Genomic DNA, 27,160 nt, shown 5'->3' on the forward strand with positions numbered 1-27,160 from the left:
TGAATCCAGCTGATTATGAGGACATGTGTGCCCTTTTCCAATAATCGGATGACTTACAGTCTTGTCAGATTCTAAAAACAGTTACAACTTATAAATTTTTACAAAGGACAGGAATGTTCATCATCACTAGCCCTCAGGGAGATTCAAATCAAAACCACATTGAGATACCACCTTACACCAGTTAGAATGGCCAAAATTAGCAAGACAGGAAACAGCGTGTGTTGGAGGGGATGTGGAGAAGGGGAGCCCTCTAACACTGTTGGTGGGAATGCAAGTTGGTGCAGCCTCTTTGGAGAACAGTGTGGAGATTCCTCAAGAAATTAAAAATAGAGCTTCCCTATGACCCTGCCATTGCACTCCTGGGTATTTACCCCAAAGATACAGATGTGGTGAAAAGAAGGGCCATCTGTACCCCAATGTTTATAGCAGCAATGGCCACAGTCGCCAAACTATGGAAAGAACCAAGATGCCCTTCAACGGACGAATGAATAAGGAAGATGTGGTCCATATATACTATGGAGGATGATGCCTCCATCAGAAAGGACGAATACCCAACTTTTGTAGCAACATGGACGGGACTGGAAGAGATGATGCTGAGTGAAATAAGTCAAGCAGAGAGAGTCAATTATCATATGGTTTCACTTATTTGTGGAGCATAACAAATATCATGGAGGACAAGGGGAGATGGAGAGTAGAAGGGAGTTGGGGGAAATTGGAAGGGGAGGTGAACCATGAGAGACTGTGGACTCTGAGAAACAACCTGAGGGTTTTGAAGGGGCGGGGGGTGGGAGGTCGTGGAACCAGGTGGTGGGTATTAGAGAGGGCACGGACTGCATGGAGCACTGGGTGTGGTGAAAAAATAATGAATACTGTTATGCTGAAAATAAATTTAAAAAAATGATATAAAAAAAAAAAAAAACAAAGGACAGGAAGCCTTAGACTAGGGCCACCTCGAATCCAGCGACTGGCGTTCCACACTCTCCCAACCTGTCACCACCCCGTCCCTCCAGCCTTGACTCCTGACACCCATTACATCCGTCCGTGGCTTCCCGGCCAGGCCGCTCCGTCCGGCAAGCGCGCCCGGAGTCTGACGGCCGCGGTGACCTGCCCCCTCGGTCTCCTTCATCTCCCGCGTCTGTCTTTCAACTTCCTCAGCTTCCATAAAACCATCCGCCGACGCTTCCTGTCCTCCCCGGTCGCGCGCACATTCTGGTCTGTCACCATGAATACTCTCTGCACCAACCCTTCATACGAAGCACTTAGTTCCCTCAGCATTAACAGATTAACTTCGTCAGAAACGACAATGACAAGAGCGGCGGCAGCAACGGCAGCAGAAACAAGTCTCTGTGTCATGACCGGAGTAGCCGCTGCTCACCCCGTCAGCCAGCTGGCAGGTGGTGTGAACAAAAGAATCTAGAAACACAGCTACAGATGTCCGAGGGAAAGTGAGCAACACCAGAGACCAATCAAGTCCCTGATGTGTCCTGTGAAAGGACACTTGTCATCGTCATAAACAGCAGATCAACTCTGACGAGATCGGATTTGGGGGATGAGTTTAATACAGGAAGATAACACAGAAAATGCTTGGGAGACATAGCCAAATCACCTATTTCTACAAGAAACCGTAAAACAGTAAGGTGTATGTTACTTGTTATGATATACACATGTTATTAAATTACTGTTAAGCTACTTTTCAGTTGTCACAGATGATGCATAGAGTATATAGAGATTAAAAACTGGGCATCAGCACAACTTGAAATACTAAAATAAATCTCACAAACATATTGAAAAAAGAACCAGTTGTAAAGAATACATATTATATGATGGTATTAATGCTGTAAATGTACACAGTCTAAAAGCATGCAAAACGGCTCTATGATATTAGAAATTAGGGGATCTTTGGGAAGATTAATGATGAGAGAGCAGGAGAGGAGGCTTCTGGGCGGCTGCCCGAATTCCACGTTTTGATCTGGGTCCCAGCTACAGGAGTCTATTCGCTTTGAAAATTCACTAACAATACGACATTATCTGTGTATTTTAAATAAATGCTCACAGATCAATTGTTCCAGAATTTTTCAAAGATGAGCTTCAAATAATGATGTATCACTACACACCTATCAGAATGGCCCAAACCCAGAACACTGCCAACACCAAATGCTGGCGAAGAGGTGAAGCCACAGGAAGTCCCGTTCACGCTGGTGGGGATGCAGAATGGGGCAGCCAGTGTGGAAGACAGCTGGGCAGTCTCTTACAAAACAAAATACACTTGTAGCATGTATTTCAGTAAGCACACTCTTTGGTATTTACCCAAAGAAGCTGAAAATTATGTCTACATAAACACCCTCGTGTGAATGTTTAGAGCAGCTTTGCTCATAATTGCCGACACCTGGAAGCAACCAAAATGTCCCTCAGTGGGTGGACGCATAAACAAACTGTGGTCCACCCAGACCATGGGATACTACTCAGCACTGAAAAGACATGAGCTGGGAAGCCATGAAAAGTCATAGAAGAACCTTAAAAGCCTATTGCTTAAATGAAAGAAGTCTCCATATTGTATGTTTCCAACTGTATAACATTCTGGAAAAGGCACAACAGCAGGGACAGTAAAAACACCATTGCCAGGGGTTATGGGGGAGGGAGGGGTGAACAGACAGACCAGAGAGGGTTCTTGGAGCAGCAGAGCTCTTCTGTAGAATACTGTGATGGTGGATGGGTGCCATCACACATTTGTCCAAGCCTATGGCACGCACAACACCAACAGTGCACCTTTTTTTTTTTTTTTAAAGATGTGGTCTGTATATACAATGGAATATTACTCGGCCATCAGAAAGGATGAATACCCAACTTTTGTATCAACATGGACAGGACTGGAGGAGATTCTGCTGAGCGAAATAAGTCAAGCAGAGTCAATTATTATACGGTTTCACTTACTTGTGGAGCATAAGGAATAACACGGAGGACATGGGGAGATGGAGAGGAGAAGGGAGTTGGGGGAAATCGGAGGAGAAGACAAACCATGAGAGACTGTGGACTCTGAGAAACAAACTAAGGGTTTTGGAGGGGGGGTCGGGGTTGGGGTGAGCCTGGTGTTGGGTATTAAGGAGGGCACGGATTGGATGGAGCACTGGGTGTTACACGCAGACAATGAATCATGGACCACTGCATCAAAACTAATGATGTACTGTATGGTGACTAACATAATAAAAAAATTAAAAAGTTTTAAATGATTTGTTATTTTAGAGAGAGTGAGAGTGAGGGGAGGGAGAGGCGGGGAGAGAGCAAAACTTAAGCAGACTCCATGTTGACCATGAAGCCTGACACAGGGCCCAAGCCCACGACCCTGAGATCAAGACCTGATCTGAAATAAAGTCAGAAGCTTAAGTGACTAAGCCACACAGACACCCCACCAAGAGGGCACCTTAATGGAAACTATGAACTTCGAGTGATAATGACGGGCCAATGAAGGTTCATCCATTGTAAAAACGTGCCACTCTGGAGGGGACTGACAAGAGGTAGGGGAAGCTGTGCGTGCCTGGGGGCAGAGGGTGTCTGGGGGAAACTCTGTACCTGACTCTCAGTTTGGCTGTGAATCCAACTACCTAAAAAAACCTGCCAAAAAAATAGTCTATTAAAAAAAAAAAACATGGAAATTTTATTATAGAACTTCCTTTGTTAACTAGCAGTCACACCTCTGAAGTGGAGGGATTCTCTCGAATGTAATTTTAATATGGCTCTTTTCCACACAAACCCATTTCGTCTTATTTTGAGTCTGGTGTACATTCAGAACACTTGATTAAATGTCTGACTCGCTTGCACCTACTCTCTCCTGGAGGGGAATCCAATTTATAAGCCGTGCTGGCTAATTTGCTGGATTTTACTCCCTCTCCGTAAAGCCTATCGGGTCCAATTGAAAATTAAAAAAAGATAAGCTGAGAGTTAGCAAAGCACTTATAGACATTGGACCTAAATCAGGGATGAAATTCCAACTCCATAAAAATAATCTCTAGGCTCCTCCACACAAGAGACTCATGAGTCTCACATTCCGATAACCTCCGCATGGCCTCAGCCCAGAGTCTACTGTCACTGGGACCTTCAAATGTCAAAGGCTTTACAGTTACACGCCACCTCACAGTGTTCTGGCACTTTCCATTGGAAACTGTTGTCCGTCTTCTCTAATGTGAAAATCCGTAAGGTCAACCGTCCGGGCTGTTTTAATGCAAATGTGACTTTGCTGGATTTTTCAGCTCCTATGACATTAACTGTGACACCGGAGAATGGCAATAGTGCTTTTCATCAGAATGCAAGAACTGTAGCTGCCCAAAAAGTCACAGACTCTGTGTGACCTAATGTAGGCACATATTAAATATCTGAAAATTAAAAAAGGTAACTAACTCTGAGTCTATTGCGCCAAAGAGAAATTTCGAAAAGAGCACAGACTAGCAAGGGAGAAATGAATGACAAAATTGAAAAAGACACATTCTCATTTGGCTAGTCCCTTCGGAAGTAAGATTGCCTTAAACACTTTTAATTTGATCTTTAAAATGTAAATTGTGCATAACTGGTGGTAATTAGACAGCACTACAGAAAAATGTACTTGTCATTCAGAACGATTACCATAAGGCCCTTCAAGATCCTGGGTATCAACAGGGCTTCCATGTGATTCTTCCTACCAAGCTGGAAAGGGCACCCACACGAATGTGGGAATATTTCTACCAAAAGGCTAGACCCAGTTGAGTTCAAAATGGATTTTCTGGGCAAGTAAAAAGCAGGTACTGTGATTTGAGTTTAAACAAATCAGAATATAAGACTAGAAACTGGCAGTCCTTGAAAAAGATTATTTTATTAAAAGTACTTCCTACTTATCAAAGTCAACATCCAAAGAATAATCCAATCAAGAAATGGGCAGAAGACATGAACAGACATTTCTGCAAAGAAGGCATCCAACTAGCCAAGAGACACATGAAAAAATGCTCACATCACTTGACATCAGGGAAATACAAAACCACAGTGAGATCCCACCTCACACCAGTCAGAACGGCTAAAATTAACAAGTCAGGAAATGACAGATGTTGGCGAGGATGCGGAGAAAGGGGAACCCTCCTACACTGTTGGTGGGAATGCAAGCTGGTGTAGCCACTCTGGAAAACAGTATGGAGGTTCCTCAAAAAGTTGAAAATAGAACTGCCCTATGATCCAGCAATTACACTCCTGGGTATTGACCCCAAAGATACAAATGTAGTGATCTAAATGGGCATGTGCACCCCAATACACAATAGCCAAACTAAAAAGAGCCTAGATATCCAACGACAGATGAATGGATGAAGAAGATGCACAATGGAATACTACACAGTCATCAAAAATAAAATCTTGCCATTTGCAATGACATGGATGGAACTAGAGGGTATTACGCTCAGTCAAATACATCAGTCAGAGAAAGACAAATACCACATGATCTAACTCATATGTGGAATTTAAGAAACAAGACAGAGGATCATAAGGAAAGAGAGGAAAAAACTAAAGTGAGACAAAAGCAGAGAGGGAGAACAATGATAAGAGACTCTTAATCCTAGGAAAGAAGCTGAGGGTTGCTGGAGGGGAGGCAGCTGGGGGGATGGGCATTAAGGAGGGCATGTGATGTGATGAGCACTGGGTGTTGCGGAAGACTGATGAGTCACCGACCTCTACCTCTGAAACTAATGTTACACTATATGCTAATTAGCTAAATTTAAATTTTTAAACAAAGCTCCTGCTATATTTTCTAAGTAAGTCTACCAAAATGGAGGCAAAGCTAGGTGGGAAGGCGCCAGGATGGCACAAAGGTTTGCAGGGTGTTGTCATCACCGGGACCCTCCTCTCCCTAAGGCTGCACTTTTTCCATCCCTCACCCAGTGGAGGCCACCACTGCCCTCAGTAGGGCTCACAGTCCTTAGGTCAGTGACTCAGTGATGGGCACCACTCAACCGGCCTTACCCGAGCCCTGCCTACACGTTTTATTTGTTTTCATTTCCGCTTCTCATGTCTGTGAAATTCTCCTCATGCATGTTCCCTGTCTTACTCATTTTTTGTTGTTGTTGATATCTTATGTTAGTCCCCATACCGTATGTCATTAGATTTTGACACAGTGTTCCCACATGCATCGTTTGCCTATAACACCCCGTTCTCCAGGCAACCCATCACACCCATCGCCAGCCACTAAGCTCTCAGGAAGAGCATTTGCATCTCTTTTTCTCACCTTTCATCCAACACTAAGCTAGATGCTCTCAGCCCCCGAGAGGGGAGCATTCATGTTTGACCAACGGGTACATCTTGATGGTGGACTCAAGGATGCTCTGCAGGTCTGTGGATCCGAGAAAGTTCTGGAACCAGGGACAGGTTGGGCAATTTGACATTCTCTCCTGCCTAACTGAATTTTGGTTGCCAAAAGCCAGTGCTGCACCCCAGGACAGCGGAGGCAAAAAGCCCATAGTGGGAGGGGACAGCAGGACCTTTGTGCTGAACAGGCATGGCTGATCATCCTAACCCCAGGACACACGCTCCCTGGGCAGCATAACCTGTAAAATGAAATACCAGCTACCGAAGCCCAACAGAGCCCAAGGGTTAGGCCAGGCTCAGCCACATTTGTATCTTAACAGAAGCATGAAAGAAATTCTGCTCTTCAAAGCCTTTTCTGGAATTCAGGGATGCACTCCAGCCCCGTCACCAGCAGATGCCTCCTGCCCATTCTTGTTGCCCCTGACAACTGGCTGCCAGCATTCAAAGAGGGAATGGTTACAGAGACAATATTCTCTTTGCAGAAGGCTCACTGCTGCCCGGGAGCTGAATGTCAATGATTCCCAGGGCTAGCGGCGGCATTTAGGAGGCTGGGACATGCTTCCCTATGCAGTGGAGAAGACTGAAGGACCGCTCTCTGTGTGGTGTTGCATGGGCACAAGGAAGAAAGGCTTCTAGGGCTGGTTTCCAGGGCTTATTCAGCGAGAACATTTACCACCGAGCCTCGCTACTGGACTGTTGGGGAGAAAGGAGCTCAGGGTGGGTGCCCTTTTATTTCCCTTTCAAGTAACAACTGCAGGAGCCCTAGGACCCTGGGTGACACGGACACTTGTGTGCCTTGGAAGGACGGCAGCCACCGCAAACTACTTAAAACACTGTTGCTTTCTAAGTCCCCAGTCCAGCGCTGGACAGCCACAGAATCCACTGTTCAATCATCATTTTCTTGTATAAAACAGCGTTCTGTTTAAGGAAAAGCAAAGGTAGGAACATGTACTCCACGAATCCCAAGGAAGACCTGATTCCCTCCACGTTAAAAGTACGTGGTTGCTGAACTCTCCAGCTAAGGTGAATCATCGTCAGCAAATCACAAAATAGAACAAGTACTTGTCTTTACTAACCCTCCCCCTACTCAGATTTCAATGGCTGAATCCATTCCCCACCCCACCCCCCAATCAGTCAGATGCGCCATATTGAATCCTGAGTCCCCCTGCTCCAGGTTTTTTATAATGTTCCCACTATCATGTAAACTAACAGCTCAAGTGAGATGAAGTTCATGTACTATGAAGTTTCACTTTTTAATATGTACAACTCAGTAGTTCTTGGTATATTAACCGAGCTGTGAATCTATCACCACTCTCAAATTCCAGAATATTTTCATCACTGCCAAGAGAAATCTTATTCTGATGCACCATGTAGGCTTGTCCACCGGATCCAATGTACCATCAGGTGGGGATGTTGGTAACCAGGGAGGCTGTACGTTGTGTGGGGACAGACGGCCTATGGGAAGTCTCTGTGACTTCCTCTCGATTTTTCTGTGAATCTAAAGTTTCTCTAAAAATATAATGTCATTAAAAAAAAAAAAGAGGGGCGCCTGGGTGGCTCAGTGGGTTAAACCCTCTGCCTTCAGCTCAGGTCATGATCTCAGGGTCCCGGGATCGAGCCCTGCATCAGGCTCTGCTTGGTGGGGAGCCTGCTTTCCCTTCCCTCTGTCTGCCTACTTGTGATCTCTCTTTCTCTGTCAAATAAATAAAAAATTTAAAAAAAAAAAGAAATCTCATACTTACAAACAGTTACTTCTCACCATCCCCATCTACAGCCCCTAGCACCCACGAATGTACCTCTGTCTCTATGGATTTGCCCATTCTGGGATCATACGGGATGTGGCCTTCTGGGTCTAACTTCTTTCACAGAGCATAATATCTTAAAGTTTCATCCACGTTGTATTATACATCAGAGATTCATTCTTTTGTATAGCTGAATAATATTTCCCCGTACGGATATACCAACCTGTGTTCATCTGTTTACTAAGTGAAGGACACTGGGCTGTTTCTACCTTTTTGGCTCTTAGGAATAATGGTGCTATGGACATCCACATGCAAGTTTCCGTATGAACATTTGTCTTCAGTTTTTTCAGGTATATACATGGGATTGGAATCACTCAGTCATACATGAATTCTACGTTTAGTTTTGAGGAACTCCTGAACAGTTTTCCACAGAGTCGACAGAACTTTATATTCCTACTAATAATGTCTGAGGTTTCCCATTTTTCCACAACCTTACCAATACTCGTTCTTTTCCCTTTTGTGTGTTTGTGTTTGTTTTTGTTGCCATCCTAGTGAGTATGAAGTAGGATACTGTGAGTTTGATTTGCATTGCTTCGATGATTAATGATGTCGAATATCTTTTTTTTTTATGCCTATTGGCCATTTATATTTCTTTGGATAAATGTTTTCAAAATCCTCTGGTTGTTTTTGTTGAATTATTTCTCTCTTTGTTTTGAGTTATAGTAATTCTTTATATAATCTGGACATTAGACCTTTACTGAACATATATCTTGCAAATATTTTCTCACATTATGTGGGTTGTCTTTTCACTCTCTTGATAGTGTCCACTGGTGCACAAACATTGTTAAGTTAGATAAAGTCCAACTGATGTATTTTTTCTTTGGTTGCTTATGCTTCTGGTGTCATATCTAAGAAACTGTTGCCTAACCCAAGGTCATAAATATATGCCCCTAAGTTTTCTTCAAGAATTTTATACTTTCAGCTCTTTTATTGGCTTGTAGATCCACATTGAGTTGGTTTTTACATGGTTTGAGGTAGGGCTCCAACTTTTCTCTTTTGCATGCAGATATTCAGCTGGGCAAGCACTATTTGTTGAAAAGACAATTCCTTCCCCATCCAAAGATCTTGGCGCCCTTGTCAAAAATCAATTGGCCATAGATGTATGGGTTTATTTCTGTGTTCTATTCCATTAAACTGTATGTCTATACTTATGCTGGTATCATCATTACTGTAACCTTAGAGTAAGTTTTAAAATCAGGAAATATAAGTACTTTAACCATTCTTGTTCAAGGTTGTTTTGGCTATTCTGAGTCCCTTGTATTTTCCTATGACTTTTGGAATTGGCTTGTCTATTTCTCCAAGAAGGCAACTGGGATTTTTACAAAGATTGGATCGAATCTATAAATGTATTTGGGAAGTATTGCTATGATACCAATATTAGACTTTCTAATCCATAAATATAGAGTATCCTTTCATTTATGTATGTCTTCTTTAATTTCTTTCAATTATGTTTTTTGATTTTTCAGTGCACAAGCTTGTACACCTTCAGTTAAATTATTCCTAAGTACTTTATTCTTTTCAAAACTGTTATAGGTAGAATCAATTTCTTAATTAAATTTTTAGATTGTTCATTGTTAATGGATGGGAATATAAATGACTTCTGTATACTGATGTTATATTATCCAGCCTTGCTGCATTTGTGTGTGTGTGTGTGTGTGTGTGTTCCTTAAGATTTTCTATATACAAGTTCATGTCATCTATGAACAGAGCAGATTGTTGACTTCTTTCTTATCTGTAGTTTTGCCCCCTTGTATTGCCTTGACTAGAATCTCTAATAGAATGTTAAATAGAAATGCGGAGATTAAGCATCCTGGTCTGTTCCTGATCTTGGGGAAATGCTTTCAATCTTTCACCAATAAGTGTGCTATTAGCTATGGGTTTTTTTTTTTCATACATGCTCTGTATCAGGCTGAGGAAGTTTCTACTAGCTTGTTGAGTGTTTTGTTATGAAAAGATTTCGGACCTCGCAAATGTCAGCTCTGTGGGTTCCTTCCATCCCTTTATTCTATTAATATGTATATATTTTATATTGATTCTCATGCATTAAATCAAATTTTCTTTCCTGGGATAAATCACATTTGGTTAAGGTGTATAATCCTTTTTCTCTGTTGCTGGATTCAGTTTGCTAGAATTTTGTTGAGGATTTTACATCTATATTCATAAGGGATATCAGTTACAGTTTGCCTTTCCTGTGATACCTCTACCTAGTCTTGGCTTCAAGGTATGGATTTCTCTTTTTGTCATTGAAGTTTTAGATCTTTTAAATGTACATCATCGTTTACTTGTATTTCTTGTAAAACTATAAAATTTATGTATGTATGCTTGTATGTATGTATTTATTTACTTATTGATACATTTCAATGTATCTACTTCTTTCTCCATCTTAAGGCCTTATATCTGTGCAGTCCATTTACTGAGGGTTAGAACTGTGTTTTTCTGTTCAAACAATTAGGAATGTAATGTGACAGTGAGAATGTGGCCACCGTGGTCTCCTGTAATTGCCAGTGGATACCTTACAGGAAAATCCTTCCTTCATTCCTTAACCGCATACCCCATCACAACCCGCTGCCCATCTCTCCTTCTTCTGAACTTCCTCACCATGGGCCTCTCTCTCCTCCAAGCTCCCACGGCACTTATTTTCGAAACATTCAATGACCCAGGTGTGTACACATTTTTGCTGTAGGTTTTTGCTGAAGGTGTTTGTGTGTTTTTTCTTCCCTGTTGAGATTGCTGGCTCTTTCTGACACTTCGGTTATTTCATGAAGTACTTCTGTTCTTAGTTCACACTCAATGTATGTTGTTTCAGCAATTTTTAAAAATCCATCTTTGATACAGTAGCTATGAATTCCATAAGATCCATATACTTGTTATATTTATGATGCCAGTCTTTAAGCTCATCAAGTGTGAATAAGTGATTATGAATTTTAACATGTGCCAAGCATTTCCATGTAGCTAACAAGTATATGAATGAATTCAAAGCATACAAAATGGATTTTTTTTCATTGAAACATATTAACCATTTAACGAGAATTAGAGAACCTGGGAAAAATATGTAACAGGTAGTTACTTAGAAAAAAATTGCAAAGCACAGCTCGGCACTTTCTCCCATCATGCTTTCCCAAGAATAAATGTAAGTACCTGGTGTCAGCAGTATGACCGAGGTGACGATCAAGGAGCAGATGACCAGAATCACGAGGAGAGCTATTGCTATGCCCTTCCAGTTTCTTTGGGGAGGGTTGCTCCCCACCAGCTCCTAGAAACAACAAGAGGAAAGAGAAACCCAGTGAGTGAAGTAAAGAAATGAAATAAACCAAACGAAGACGTTCGGACTCAAGAGCCACCACACCGAAGAGTGAAGGAGGCACATTCTCATCCCTGAAGCTATGAGGAGCTCCTCTGCCCGCCCTTCTGCCCCCTGCGCGCGTCCCCGGGCCTCAGCAAAACCCACGTCAAGAACAAATGTCACAGTATATGATGTTTACAGCTTTGCTGAGAACTGACTCGCTCTCCACTCGGGACACTGGGTTCCACAACACAGGACATCTGTGGCCTTTCTCTTCATGACGCCAACCTCCCAACCCCTCTGAGTCAAACCCGGGTACGACGAGCACGGCCGGCTCCAAGTCCTCGCTTATCTTCCTTCTCGCCCGCACCCACACCGCTCGCCCGCACCCGCACCGCTCGCCCGCACCCGCACCGCTCGCCCGCACCCGCACCGCTCGCCCGCACCCACACCGCTCGCCACGCTCGCCCGCACCCACACCGCTCGCCCGCACCCGCACCGCTCGCCCGCACCCGCACCGCTCGCCCGCACCCGCACCGCTCGCCACGCTCGCCCGCACCCGCACCGCTCGCCCGCACCCGCACCGCTCGCCCGCACCCGCACCGCTCGCCACGCTCGCCCGCACCCGCACCGCTCGCCCGCACGCACACCGCTCGCCCGCACCCACACCGCTCGCCCGCACCCACACCGCTCGCCCGCACCCACACCGCTCGCCACGCTCGCCCGCACCCACACCGCTCGCCCGCACCCACACCGCTCGCCACGCTCGCCCGCACCCACACCGCTCGCCACGCTCGCCCGCACCCACACCGCTCGCCCGCACCCGCACCGCTCGCCCGCACCCGCACCGCTCGCCCGCACCCGCACCGCTCGCCACACTCGCCCGCACCCACACCGCTCGCCCGCACCCACACCGCTCGCCCGCACCCACACCGCTCGCCCGCACCCACACCCACACCGCTCGCCCGCACCCACACCGCTCACTTCTAAGTCACCGTACCAGACTTGACCATTAATGAGCACGTCCTGTGCCAAGGGGAAGTAACCTGGACCCACGGCTCACAATCTTGAGCACCTTCTTTCTGTAGAACCTCAAGAAAGGCTCCAAGATTGCCCAGACCTCTTCACTGGGTGATTTACTTATACCTATTCTAGATTTTAGTCCCTCCCAGGAGCTGTGTTTGCATTGTCACAGGGGTGAGGGATGGGGTGAAGAATGTGGAGACACTGCTGAGGTGTGCTAACAGTTGGAGAAATCTAGGAAGCTCATCAGACATATTGGCTGTTGAAACCAACATTCAACTCCTTTCAAATTAGGGTGCTCATACAATTTACATTCCAAGCTGGGATCCTTTGAGACACAAAGGGGTTAATATTCATAAGTAACAATTAATAAAAAATAATAGTTTATATTGATAAAAATTATCATTAATTATACAAGAGCAACTAACTCCCCAAGGCCAATAAAGACATATGGTCCTACTGCAAACGGTCCACTGCTCCTTCCACCCGTAAACAGATCACAAGACATAATTACAACTCATGTTAACACCAAGTGAAGATTAAGTAGAATAGAAGCGGCCTCAAAAAGTAGATAATGCAAACAAATAAACAAAACAGAAAAAAAGAAGAAAAAAAAAAAAAAAAAAAAAGTAGATAATGCAAGAGCCAAATACAGCTTCATCCAAAACTCAAAGTTCATTAGAATGCAGCAAATTTCTGCAAACTGAAATAAAGGTACTATTATATGAACCATGAGAGACTATGGACTCTGAAAAACAATCTGAGGGTTTTGAAGGGACGGGGGGTGGGAGGTTGGGGTACCAGGTGGTGGGTATTATAGAGGGCACGGATTGCATGGAGCACAGGGTGTGGTGCAAAAATAATGAATACTGTTATGCTGGAAAAAAAAATAAATAAATATTTCTCAAAAAAAAAAAGGTACTATTATATGGAGGATGGCAAATAATTAATAATCGACATGCATATATTCAACACTGGTTATCTAGATTTCAAATTAAGAGAATTCTGAGGCCCCCTGCCATCTTAGCAAGAAAGGATTTTATAGTTGTTTAGAAATTTCTATCAATCTTATTTGCTATGCAGAATTTATCTATTAAGTTTTTAAAGCTTAAAAATGACAAGAAGTTATACTGAACTGATCTGATTCCTGAATGGATAGATGTTCCTAGGCAAGAAGATCACTGGCCAATAACAAGGAGAAGTGATCATATTTTGCGGATTCAGCAACTTTTCACTCTGCCCAAGTTTATAAAGAAAATTCGAAAACTCACCACATTTGTGAGTAGTATCCATCTGGAAACAGCGGTATTCATGTGAACAGGGTCGTACACATCATGTCTCACAGACCTTTCTTTTCCTTCCTTCCTTCCTTCTTTCCTTGCTTCCTTCCACACTCCCTCCCTCCCTGTCCTCTGCCCTCCTCTTTTTCTTTCTTTGAGAGAGGGTCCAAGTGCATGAGAGAGGGAGCGGCACAGGAGAGGGAGAGAGAGAATCTTAAGCAGCTGCACACCCAGTGTGGAGCCCGAGGAGACACGGGACTCGATCTCACAACCCTGAGATCATGACCTAAACTGAAATCAAGGATCAGGGGCTTCACTGACGGAGCCACCCGGTCACCGCTCTAGTGGACGTTTCACAAACACTGCTCATATTAAATCCCACGGTAACAATCAAACTAGAATATTTTGATAGTCAAGACCAAATCTTATTCAAGATCCAGAATAATAAAATGAATGGACTGTCTTCATCAGCTCAAACAGTTGATATCTTTTTAATTTTGCTGTTAATAATAAACTAGAACTTTAAAATCTGTTCCAAACACATCTATTAAATACACTGGTCAAAGTGTATGAGTTTATGAGGAAGCCTAAGACTTTCTCTTTGTGTCAATTTCTTGACGAGCTAGTAGTGTAGCCGGTTTACGTGTAGAAGTGCAGTGACACAGGTCCTTCTGAGACTCAGTGGGCCCCTCACCAGCCCCAGGACATCCACAATGTGATGTCCATGTCCAGGCTGGATGGTCTCAGAGTGTCTGCCAAGATGACCAGAAGATGGAGATGTTTGCAAAACGTGTCACGTCAGGGAAGAGTTTAGCCTCCAAAGCCGACTACTTAAGAGTGTTCATCCACTTGAGCCGTCACGCGGAAGACAGAGGAGACTTACCGCACAGCTCCGGAAAGCAGAATCGTGTTTCGGTACAACTTTCAGATTCCCAAACATTAGTACCGCCTCACGAGAGAAGGAGCTGCTTGGCCAGGAACTGCACGGGCTGGTGAACACACAACGGGGGTCCTCGAGGACTTGTCCTTCCAGAAGGGAAGGTGGAAGTAAATGCCTTATAATGGCCGATAGAGTAGAAATTCTGTGAACACCCAGAGGATGGAAGAGAGAGATGCCAAGCGGCGAGGCTGTTACTCAAGGGCAGCACATGGAAAGGAGGCAAGGGCTTCTGGAGAGGGGACCCCACTCTGCTTCCTCCTGTTCACCGACTAAGAGTACTCTGCACGGACAACCAGTTCGGTATGGACCACTGAGCTGGAGAATGTACGAGAGAACCAGACAGGAAATGACAGGACAGCCCCCTCCAGTGAAGCTGTGCTGGGTCGGCGACCCCCCTTCCTCCCTCCCTTGTTCCCCTCCTGGTTTTTGTGCTGCAGGAGAGAAAGGGACGGGGGAGGGTCGGAGGCAGAGAGAGAGAGAGATTCCTGAGTGGGCTCAAGGCCCAGCACAGAGCCTGATATGGGCTCCATCTCACGACCCTGAGATCACGCCCGGAGCGGAAACCGAGAGTCAGGTGATTAATCTACTGAGCCCACCTAGGCGCCCCGACACCATTTCACAAGGACAAATGCACCGTCCTGCCCTCCGGGTGGCATTCTCACACATTCCAGAAGGAAGGCAATTTTACCCGCATGAAAGCCGATCTTCTTTATTAAATTCCATTTTCATTTGTCAAATTTCACTTTTCACAGCACAGGTAATTTCTTTTTTAACCGACACAAACACTATTGTAACGATACTAATAGGAAACAAGTTAGGGAGGAAAGAAATCATGTATAATCTTGCTAATCCAAGGAAATAGAACTTTTCATTTCCCCCATTTTCCTTTCTAGTCATGGTCTATATGCGCATTTAATTTCTACATGGGTGTAACTGAGCATAGAGACGCTTCTTGAGTTAGAATGCAGATGAATTTGTGCTCCCTTGAACATCTCATTTGGCTCCCAGATTCGAATGACTTCCTCATCTCAACGTGCAGGAGCTGACTTATGGAAAATTTGAGTAGCGCTGACCCTGCTTCCCATGAAGGACAAGACAAGTTAATAAATTATCCCCTGAAACGCTAAGCTTCAGTAGTGCATTTCTTGGCAGAATTATACATTTTTGCCTAGAACAGTGAAAATGAGACTGTAAGACATTCCCTGTTCTGTTTGGTACCGCAGGCTTATCTCGGAGACCCAGTAAAATGGAAGCACATGTCTCCACCGAGTGTTTGCTGTAACGACGTGATCAAACCTTCCAGCCATCCATCAGTCCGTCCAGCCGTCCATCCATCCACCCATGCGCCCCCCGGTCCATCCAACACTCGTCTATCTAGTGGCTCCATGACCAGTCCTGCCCCGAGAAGCTGGGGCAGAGCAGGGAACAAAACAGACTACATGGCTGCCGATCCAGCCAGCTGAACGGTTTTCACTTTTCCACGTTTCCTTCCTTGTATTCTAGGTCAGGGGTGAGGCACGAACAACAAACGACAGACCCACGAGGAGAAGAAAAAGGCAGGGCAAGGGGGTCACGGAGGGGGCTTGCATCCTGTTTGTACATAAGGAGGTCAGAGAGACTTTCTACTGAAACGACACTTGAACAGAGACTAGAAGAACAAGTACAGCCGCGAGGAAGGACGTCAGGCTGCTCCGGACTGAACGGCGTCCCTCCGACACACCGGGGTAAGCTGGAACCCACAGTGTGATGACACGTGGGCAGCGCCGCTGGGAGGAAATGAGGGTTACACGAGGTCACGAGGGTGGGGCCCTTGGACGGGATCGGTGCCCTCTTGAGAACAAACAGCAGAGGGCTTGCCTCCTGTCTACACACGCGCACGCAGGAAAGACCAGGAGAGAGGTCACAGCAAGAAGGCGCTGCCAGGAGCCTAAGGAGGAAGGGCCCGGGACACTGCAGCCTGCACCATGACTGGGGGTTTCCGTCTCCAGGACCGCGGGAAAAAAAGCTCGTGGCCCAGACGCACACCTCCCATGTCGGGGACGCTGTGCCTGGTCGCACAGGCAGAGCTCCCTCCGCCGGGACGCAACCATCGCACTTCATAAATGCTTTTCTGGAACACGACCGCACTATTAGATTATGTATGTAATGTCTGCGTCACCGCCGGGCCGCGGGCAACTCGGGTGTGCTGGCGTTCCTGTGCCTGCGATAGAACTGCAGACGCCACCGCGCTCCGGGGCCGTAGCCAGTCCTCCAGGATGGATGAATGGACACACGGACGCCTCTAGAAGAAGGAACTTTGTCACTTGCTGGCGTGTGTGGCAGAAAAAACGCTGTGGATTGACGCGGAAAGCAGAGCAGGGACACACACCCGGCTCCATTGGCGAGGCCATGAACCGCAGCCGGTCCCAACAGATGTGATGCAAAGTGACACCTATCGTTGGCACTTGCCTTGTCCCTAGAGACACAGCTGCTGCTCAACTTATTCCTAACTCAGGCAAAGAGAAAGCAAACCCAACCAAGCGAATGAGAAACAAACTCACCCTTTTCCTAGGCTGTTTGGTTATTTTAAAAATATAAAATTCACATTTTCAGAATGTTATTATCTTAGGAATCTGTGAACAGAGCTTGATAGTTTCTGTGTCCACGGTACAACCGCGACGGAAGACACAGATGGCGATACCAGCGAAAGACCCGCGGCGTCCTGTGAGTGGGTTAAGTGGGGGTCACCGTGCGTGTCCGCCAGGCCCTTCCCGTCCGTGCTCAAACCCAACCGGCCTTATCTTGGCCTGAGCTTCCCCCTCCCACAGGACAAGCCCCGCTGACTTTGTCACACCTTGTGCCTTATGATGAGGAGTAGAGATTCTCAGGAAACGTCTGAAGTGATCATTCAGAAATCAGAGAAACGGAAGGCTGCAGGGACGGGACAAAAAAGCACAGAAGGACCAGAGGACAAAGGAACCCAGTGCCTGGGCATTAGGACCCAGTGCAAGTGTGTTTGGAAACACATTCAAGTTGATAACATTTGTAGAAACATAAGATATTGCTTCACGATTGATCACTGTGGCTCTCAAATAATGCTTCAGTATGATTTGATAAGCACTATGGGAAGAACTCGAAAGCACATCAGATTTCTGATACGTTAAAAAGAACCAAAACACAGGGAATGCCATCTCTTTTGGCCACTTCCCAGCTCGCACAAGGGGAATTCGGTATCATCATGTCTGTCGAGTCCCCGCAGCAGGATGACCGAGGCCACAGCCAGGTCACTCACTCCACAGTGAGACACATGTCTTCTAGGCAGCCAATACCCACCCTGAATGTCTCGGGTACAGGCCATGGCGTGTTTGTTTTCTGTGAATGTACAAATAGTCCCGAACAGCTAACGAGACCGAAGGGGTCTCGCTTCCAGCGGGGGTGAGGGGAGAAGGGGCGTCACCGAGGGGTCGTCCTAACGGAGGAAGACCAGCGGCGGGAAGCTGCGGAAGCCGGGGCGATCGGTGGCAGCAGGAAAGTGCGGACTGCGGGGACGGCGAAGGTCCAGCCGTGCTGGCCTCGGTGGGGACAGCTGGCAACGGCGCACTGTATTTCCCTGTGCTAAAGGCAGCGGGGTCGACCAGATGGCCCAGTCACTAGGGAGGAAGGAAATGAATTCGATTATTTTCCTTGCAAGAGTCCATCTTGGAGCCCGTCAATCCCCCCCCTCACCCCCGCCCAGGCCGCTTGCAGACGTGTGTTGAGACGCAGACTCTCGGCAGCTCCGCGGACCGGGAGAGGCCTTCTCTAGATGATCACCAGACCCAAGTCTAGCTCATGGGTGGTGTCAGCTTTCCAGAGGACACCCGTGAAGCAGCAGCCGGCGTGGCCTCACGCGTCCGGCTGGACCTGGAGACACAAGCCGGCGTGCGCGGGGGCAGGGCGGAGGTCACCCCCGATGAAGCCCCGTGTGCTCCCGCCGGGGAGGGTCTTCTGTGTCCTGAGACCCTGCCCTCCTCTGGGACTGCCAAACACCTGTGACGCGTCCGCCGGTCGCGTGTCTCCTGGATGCGAGCCGCGCGTTCGCTAGTTGTGACTGTGAGGAATGGAGGGGCCTGTGGTCACCAGACACGAGCCGAGGCCGACTCCCCGCAGTGACTCTGCGTTGGCAGCAGCACGTGGGCGGGCTGAGGGGCATTTCGGAGACGCGGGAACCACCACTGTGGTGCGTCTGGGGGCGGCGCTGCCGGGGACAGCCGAGTCTCGCGCTTCGAAACCCTGCGCTGATTTCACTCACGGGAGCTTAGATCTGGCCGGCAGGCCCTCCTGCTGATGGTCAGTTAGTTAAGGGTCGCCGTTATCTTCGTGGACGGTCAGCCCCACGCTCAGGCCCGCCCCTTCCCCTTGGCTCTCCGTCTCCTCCCCGCACCCCCTCCCCCTGCCCCACGACTCGGCCCCGGGGGCTCTCCGCGGACCATCCTCTGCTCATCTATTGCGGACGGATCTGGGACCGACTCGCCTCTTCTCCCATGAATCTGGAAACTTCTGGAGCTGACTATCTCACACAGCAGGACTTTGCGTGACTGCCCGAGGGCACAGCACTTTGAAACCCACGCGGATCAGCGGGGCGGTTCCCCCAGAGCGAACTCCTGCTCCGCCAGCCCTGCCGGGGCTTCCAAACAAAACCCAGCAGGCACATCCCTGATGGTCATTATGTGACTCCTACAACTTCTTATTTGTTACTTCAAACTCCACACCAGAGCTCAAATTATTGCAGACTCTTGAGTTTAACCGATGGTGTCTCACAGAGACTTCAGGAAACTGATTCAAGACGGAAGTGATTCTGACCTTCAGACCTCAGTGGGCCCCGATCTGTTTTGACAGAACCTTTTAAAGGTATCGTACTGCCTAACTCACCCAAAGCAACCGTGCTGTGTCCTGATCAGAGTCAGAAGTTTCACAAAACTTCAGGCTCCAGAGAAATCCCTTTCAGTGAGAATGTGGCGACCGAAGTGAGTCGCGGATTTGCAATCAAGCATATTTGCGTTTGCCAAACTGCGGCCGGTGAGAACAACGCCTTCCGATCTCCCAACAGCCCTCTTTGCAGAGACGTGCTGAACCCCACAGGCAATTTAGAGACCGATTTTTCTATCCTGGGCAGCATTTTGGCAAGCTCAACTTCCCGATGTCAAAAATCCCCCTCGGGCGCCCCATAAATATTAAGTAACTAACCAACAAGCCTAAAAGGCAGTAACTGTCAGCAGTTTCACGGCAGCAACAAAAATAATTTGAGCTCAGTTTTTCAAAAGGGCTTGCCATCCTGACACCATCTTCCAGCTCAGCGCAAAAGCTGTTGGAAGGGGCGCCCTGGTGGCTTGGGTCATGATCCCGGGGTCCCGGGATCGAGCCCAGCATCAGGCTCCTTACCCCATGGGGAGCCTGCTTCTCCCTCTCCCACTCCCCCTGCTTGTGTTCCTTCTCTCGCTGTGTCTCTCTCTGTCAAATGAATAAATAAAATCTTTAAAAAATATATTTAAAAAAAAAAAAGAGAGAGAGAGAGAGAGAGATTGTTTGATTAAACGCTGGGCTGGAATACGTCTCCACGGCTGTCCTCCCCGAACCGTGGGTGCTGGCACCACATTTCTGCACCACGAGCCTGGCCCTCCCCTCTGCAGCCACAGGGATGGCCCGACCTGGGTCAGAAACCCGCTCCAGGCTTCCCTGTGGGATCAGAGTCTGCCGTTTACTGGAGATGACGGACCTGAAACCTGAGGACGGAGAGGGGCAGGGGAAGTGCCCATATCCACATGGCCTGTGGGTTCAGGGGGAAATAGAGCAGCTTTACAGAATGGGGAGAAGGAGCTAGAGAGACAGAGGAACCCAGACAAGAGGCAGATAGAAGGCTTCCTCCTGGTTTTCCATTTCTTTTTTTTTTTTTTTTTAAAGATTTTATTTATTTATCTGACAGACAGAGATCACAAGTAGGCAGAGAGGCAGGCAGAGAGAGAGGGAGAAGCAGGCTCCCTGCCGAGCAGAGAGCCCGATGTGGGGCTCAATCCCTGGACCCTGAGATCATGACCTGAGCCGAAGGCAGAGGCTTTAACCCACTGAGCCACGCAGGCGCCCCAGACATTCCTGTTTCTTTATGAGATTTTTTATCTCCCACTTTACTTAAGCTAGTTTGAGTGCATCTCTGAAGCTTGGGAACAAAGCAGCTGAACGCAGGGCCATGAAGACAGCAGGCCAGCAAAGCAAACTGCCTAGAACATTCCATCTTGAAGATGGCACTGGGCGCTCGCTAAGGAAGTCCCATGCCCCAGTTTTTGTGGCATATTCTGGCCAAACCTATACTCAAAACCCAGGTGATAAGTCTAACGACTCACGGGATTATGATTTTACAACAATGAACTTACTGATTTGACCTATCGTTTTATTTGAAAAGATCCTTTTTTCCACCAGTATGTAGCTCTCTTTCCAGCAAAACTCTGAGTGAAACATAGCAGTGACCTCATGAGACCCTCGGTGGTCTACACCCGCCATCACAGACCAGCACTGGCGGGCGGCCCCCTCTGTACCAGGAGGGGGAGAATTCAAGCTGAAGCCAACGCCGGCCAGGACGGTTGTTACGACTGCATTTCTGAGTCTTGAAGAGGATGGGGTCTTCTTGAGGTATTCACTCTCTTAGGTACCAAGTCCCTCAAAAAGAAAGTTCTTGCATTTTTAAACCACAGCTGGCCTAGAATGGGATTTATTCAGTAGATCCGTACTGGACAGGTGTTTTTATAATCAAAAAATGGCCTAATACTGCTACTCATTTTCATATAGTTCAGTCTAACGGAAGGATTGGTAGCAACAGGGAAATTATTAGCCACAGAAATACAGCGGATTAGCAATCTGGATTCCATCTGCAGCTTGAACCCACCTTTGACACGTTCCCAGGTCCTCGACACAAATACCAATCTCACACAAGCACAGCATGAGTGAATCTCACAGACAGGATTTTAAGGGGCCTGGGCCGGACATAAAGGATCTATGATGAGCACCTTCATTTATATAAAACCGAACAAGGGGCAAGACGACACTCTAAGGACGGGCTTCATGCTCGGTCTAAGAAGACAAGCAAGAAAGGAATTTCCATAATATCCAGGATATTCCAGATCTCAAAGCAGAGGGCAGCAGTGATGGGCAAAGGGGGAAAACATGCAGGAGCTCGGAGGCGCTGGTGACCGCCCTTTCTCCACCCGAGAGAGCTCATGGTTCTAGTTTTTACACGTTAATCCAGTTTTTGTCCTGTACTGTGTGCAGCGATAAAGGCGGACGGTGGCAGTGAACAGCAACAGTGCAGCATATGCTCTGGTCAGGGGTGGCAAAGGGGAGGGACACCTGCCCGGGCTCCCTCCAGTCAGAGAGAGAGGGAGAGAGGCGTCAGGCCACTGCAACACCACGGTGACATATCTGGGTGCTGAGGACACAAGTCAGGGTACTCCGGGGGGCATCACAATGGGAGCGGCGCCAAGGGTTCTCGGGATTTACTTTGAGAGTTGGAGGGTGTGCAGGAGTTAGCCAGCTGAATAGTTGGGGAGGCGGTTTGCATGTAGGGGGAGCACAGGGAAGCCGGCGTGAGACCTGGTGCGGTGTCCCCGGAGGGAGGGCGCCCCTAAAACCTGCCTTGGAGACAGTGCCATGTCTTCTGTGTTTGGCCCTCAATGCAACGAGATGTCACTGAAGGATGTCGTAAGCCCCTCTGATAACTTCCAGGAGAAGGCAAGTGTTAATCTTTTCATTTGTTTACAGACATCGGGGAAAATGCACTGAGAAAGACCAGATGAGTTCCGTGGCCCACCGGGCCTTAAAATGTATCCGTTATCAGGGCAAGGTGGAATCAAATACCCAACAGTAAAATATTCCCATAGCAAGTACGACAATTATCGGGAGAAAACGAGCTACACGAACTGAGCGTGGGATCTCCCGTTCCTCTGCTCTAGTCTACTGTCTAAATGTGTTTTCTTTCTAATATTTATTCACCGTGAAAAGCTCGGACATTAATTTCTTTTATGTGTCATGGACCATTTACTATAAGTAGAAGGTAGCAACAAATTACAAAATCAATGGTGCGTAGATCTCAGGATGGTAAAACAGCTTTCTAATCATTGCATTTCCATATTCAGGAGGACAACACAGGACTTGAAGACGGCAAGAACAAGTTTAAATAACATTTAGCGACTGACACACGGCCACCGACATTCATCACGTCAGTCCCTCGGACGCACGTCCCTCTTTCTGTTTTACTGGATCATTTACTTAATCTTCCTTATTGCTGGCTCTTATTTTTTCATAAAGGTGCTAAACGCACCAGCACGATAGTAATTGGCCGGAGGAAGCTCAGAGCACACCCGTGGGGAAAGCTCCACTCCGCGTGGCCCCTGCCTCTCCTGGGTGTTGAGGAAGCCGCAGCGAGGCCGGTCCTCGCTGGAGAGACAGCGGGTTCTGTCCCTCGGTGCCTTCTACCACGTCCTCTCACAAGCTCTTAATAGCCCCGGATTCCAGGATTTACCTATTATTTAAGATTTTATTTATTTGAGAGAGAGAGCACAAGCAGGGGGAGCAGCAGAGGGAGAGGGAGGAGCAGACCCCTGCGGAGCAGAGAGCCCACCATGGGACTCGATCTCAGGACCCCAGGATCATGACCTGAGCTGAAAGCAGACGCCCCACCGACAGAGCCCCCCATGTGCCCCGAATCCAGGACGTGAATGAAAGTCTCTCCTCTGGGGAGTAGCCAAGAGCTCTTACAAGAGCTGCAATGACCCGTTGCAGGGTGTGCACCAGCCTTGCTGGAGAACGCTGGAGAGACGCAGCCATCCCGGGGGACATCCCTGTTTCCCTGCAGACGCGCTCGGCAGACGCGTAAAAGCACTTTGATTAAAAAACGCTCACGATGGGAACCGCGGCCCCGCACGGCGCAGGTGAGCAGAGGCGGGGACGAGCAGAAACAGGAAGGAAGGAACTTGGGTGCCTTGAGGGGAGGCCCGGAGAGAAGGTCACCCTGACCCCAAAGGCACCGAGGGAGGACCCCGCTGGGAGAGGCCACAGGGCGCTTGAAGTCACGGCTCCGCACGAGGAAGAAAGGGGAAGTGCAGGCTGTGGGAGCCTCTCTACGGGGCTCGCGGGGCCCACCATCACCTGGGTCCCACCGACCCCCCTTCCGCAGGGCGCCGGCCCATCCCAGCTGCTCGGCAGGTGCAGGCGTCAGGAGCGGGATGGGGGAGTTCAAATTCCCAACAAAATTCAGATGGTTTGTTCTTTACTTGGCCTTTACTGGGCCACTTTAAACTATGATGTCATGACCCGCTGACTTTAAATACCGCAGTCCGAGAGAGCTTAAGGACAGCTTTATTGCTACAGGCAAAGTTTACTGAGGAAACACGACCACAGTTTACCAGGCCCCGAGGCGTGTGTCCGACCCGTGGCCCAGGGACAGGAAAGGAAAAGCGGGGGCCGTGGTCTGACTTGGGATGTGGAGCGACAGAGGCAGGGCCTGGTGGGAGCCTGGCGGAAAGGAACACGGGGCCCAGGGAGGAATGCCACCGGCACGAGTCTAGTCACAGCAGAGCGGCCCAGGCAGGAAGTGGCTCACGTCTCCACAGGCAGTGACCCAGGGACCCAGAGGCTCTCGGACGAAAGAGATAGTAACTGTCTGGTCTCCAGGGCAGCAGAAAGCCGGGATTCGCTGAGCACGGTACTTGACGTAACTTTGTGTACTTCTTGAAATGACACAGTGGGACGTTGACACGCAGATTCCTGGGCCGACGGGGATCCCCGACCAAGGCCTCTGCCATGTCTCCAGTAGACCACCCCGCCCCTCCCCTGCGCTTTGTCTCCCATCAGGGGCACCTCCTCGTACTTCCTGCTGCCTCTTCCCTGCCGGGCTCCCGTCCTGGACCCCACGAGCCATTCCTGCACATCCTTGCTGGGCCTCTGCTGGGCCAATGGAAGGCACGCACTGGGGAGAGGCGGAGCACGGGCCCAGGGTTCCTCTGCGGGACTCTCTGGCTCTGCCTGGTCTGCCTGGAGGCGGCAGCCTCCACCGCATCGCCCGACGAGAATGCTCCCCTCCTCGGGTCCTAGCTCAGGGCTGGTGTCTCTTGACTCTCCAGGTGGATTGGGTTTCCTGCCACGTCTCGGACAGACCATCTGGGAAGTTTGCTACGTGACAGGAGACGATGCGGCATTTACAGATGGTGACACCCAGGTCGCCCGCCGCAGAGCCTGGCCCCTTTCTAACGAAGCAGGAAGTCCCTCCGGGGAACCTCGTGCCATAGGGACACATACAGTGTTTCGTATACATCCTAAAGGACTAATTGCTTTACTGATTGACTGCAACGCACTTTTCTTTGATCCCTTAAACTGCTCAGCCAGAAAGGCTTGCTTATGCCGCAGCTGTCTTGCATGATGAGAATGAACAGTATGTCTATGACACGGGATGCAAGGTCACCCATGTGGCATTTCTCGAGTCTGTCACTGGGTCTGTGTTCACTGTTGCAAGGGTTCAGTGACTTCTTTAAAAGCTGGACGCTCGTTTATTTGAAACTCCTCAGAGACTCTGTCTTCCTGACTGGAGCTTTCCCTCCGGCAGGTGGGAAAACTTGTTTTTCGGGTGGTTATTGTTAGCTGCAGAGATCCGAAGGAAAGCCGATCTTCCTGCTCAGATGAGAGTGTTAAGAGACACACATGGTTTCTACCTATTAAAAGTATCAGTGGGATTGTCCACGGATGACTGAGAGCCCAACTCCAATTCCACATTCTCCACAACACTTGACAATCGCGTGAAAATCAGGGTTTGCGATGGCAGGTTTCCAAATGCAAAATTCTACTCCTTGGCGTATTATAGGATGGCTTGGAGACATGCCCGCACGGAATTCTGGCTGAAACCCTTAGTGGCACCAGCGCCAAAACCCTGCCTCTTGACGGGCTTCATGTATCCACAGTATCCGCGCACAGATCGTAAGCAGCAGCGCCCGCATGTTCTGCGTCTGTGCCCCTCGGCAGCAGTCCTCGGCGTGAGCAGCAACGCCATCGCCAGAGAACCCGCTGCGCCCCGTGCCTTCCCTGGGGTCTCGCGTGGCTTAGCGGACAAAAGGTGAAGACCACACTCGGCGCACACAGGGGTCAGGCAGGTCGGCTCCTACTGGCGGACGGATGACGAGGAAACGAACGCACGACACAAAACCCAAGTGGGTTATAAAGTTTGTTGCGGCGGCTAAAGGGTTGTCCACCCGAAGAGGGTAAAGCACGTCAGCAAAAGCCCTTTCCTTCCCGACTGAAAAGGGCAGAATTGTTTTCTTCTCAAAGCCCCTACGTCGATGTCAAGAAAGAAGAGTGTCCTTATTGGGGGGACCTCATCGTCCCCCATGAGTCGCTTTGCCCTCGGAGCGTGGGGAGACGTGACAAGCCGGTGACTCAGAGCCGCGATCTCCGTACTAATAAGCAGTGGCTGTCGGGAGCGGAGGCAGGAACATTCGTGACCATGTTGCATTCTCGTACGACAGCAGCATCGGGAAAGCAGCATCGGGATGATCAGGGAGATCATCCGACGACCCCCGTTACTGAAAACCAGCCAGCTCGGTGCATGGAACTCACTAGAACCTAACTCCTTAACAGCAAGCAGCCTTGTTAATGATCATCGCACATCAACCCGAGAAGATGCGACCCCTTTGACTATTATTTCCGGGATTCATTCTTTGAATTACTTTGACGGCAGAAGCACGTTCCGGAGACACTTGCCAATTATTACCCCGTTTCCCAGGAAGTGGAGGGTGAAGAGGACAAGTGTCTGTGACGGAGGCGGTCTGGCTTCTAGGCCGGGACTGAGGTCAGGGCACAGAGCTAAGGGGAACTCCAGCCTGTCCTGGATCACGGGGCAGGCTCTGGGAGAAATGGAAGATCCTAAATATCAACCACAAAAGTTAGGGGCGCCTGGGTGGCGCGGTTGGTTCAGCATCTCTCGGTTTTGGCTCAGGCTGTGATCTCAGGGTCATGGGATTGAGCCCTGTGTCAGGCTCTGTGCTCAGTGTGGGGTGGACTGGAGCTTCTCCCTCTCCCTCTGCCCCTCCCGCTCATCCTCTCGCTCTTAAAAATAAATAAATAAATAAAGTAGTAGTAGTAGTAGTAGTAGTAGTAGTAATAGTAGTAGGAGTTAGAGAAACAGAGCCTGATATTATGTGTTGACTAGAGGAACCATCTGAGAACGCAGAGCCACAGGCCTTGAAGAGTTCTAGAATGATCTCTGCAGGGCAGGGCTTCTCCTGCAGACTCCGGGGAGCTGGGGGTCCCAGGCTTGTTGCAACAGCCCCTGGGGGAACACAGGCTCCCTCCCGCTTCCCCAGGCCTCCCGTACCACCGCATCTGTGGGGTCCATACGGGCATTTCTCACCTGATGCCCCATGGCTCCCAGCAGCATCCTGGGGCACCGTCCTCTCAGCACTATCCTTCCCTGGGCGTAGGTCTTTGCTCCTGCCCCCCCCCCCGAAAGCCTTGGCCAGCTTCCTTT

General features: G+C 48.6%; 1 protein-coding gene across 4 annotated transcripts in view; it reads right to left on the reverse strand.

The window, feature by feature from the left end:
- DPP6 (dipeptidyl peptidase like 6) overlaps positions 1-27,160 on the reverse strand; it is an 854,966-nt gene that overhangs the window by 318,655 nt on the left and 509,151 nt on the right. For all 4 annotated transcript variants that reach the window (XM_032304848.1, XM_032304850.1, XM_032304847.1 and 1 more), the window contains exon 2: positions 11,253-11,367. In XM_032304848.1, coding sequence (XP_032160739.1) covers positions 11,253-11,367 — 115 coding nt within the window. The remainder of the gene's footprint in view (positions 1-11,252; positions 11,368-27,160) is intronic.

Source organism: Mustela erminea, chromosome 11 (genome assembly GCF_009829155.1).
Source record: "Mustela erminea isolate mMusErm1 chromosome 11, mMusErm1.Pri, whole genome shotgun sequence".
Taxonomy (NCBI): domain Eukaryota; kingdom Metazoa; phylum Chordata; class Mammalia; order Carnivora; family Mustelidae; genus Mustela; species Mustela erminea.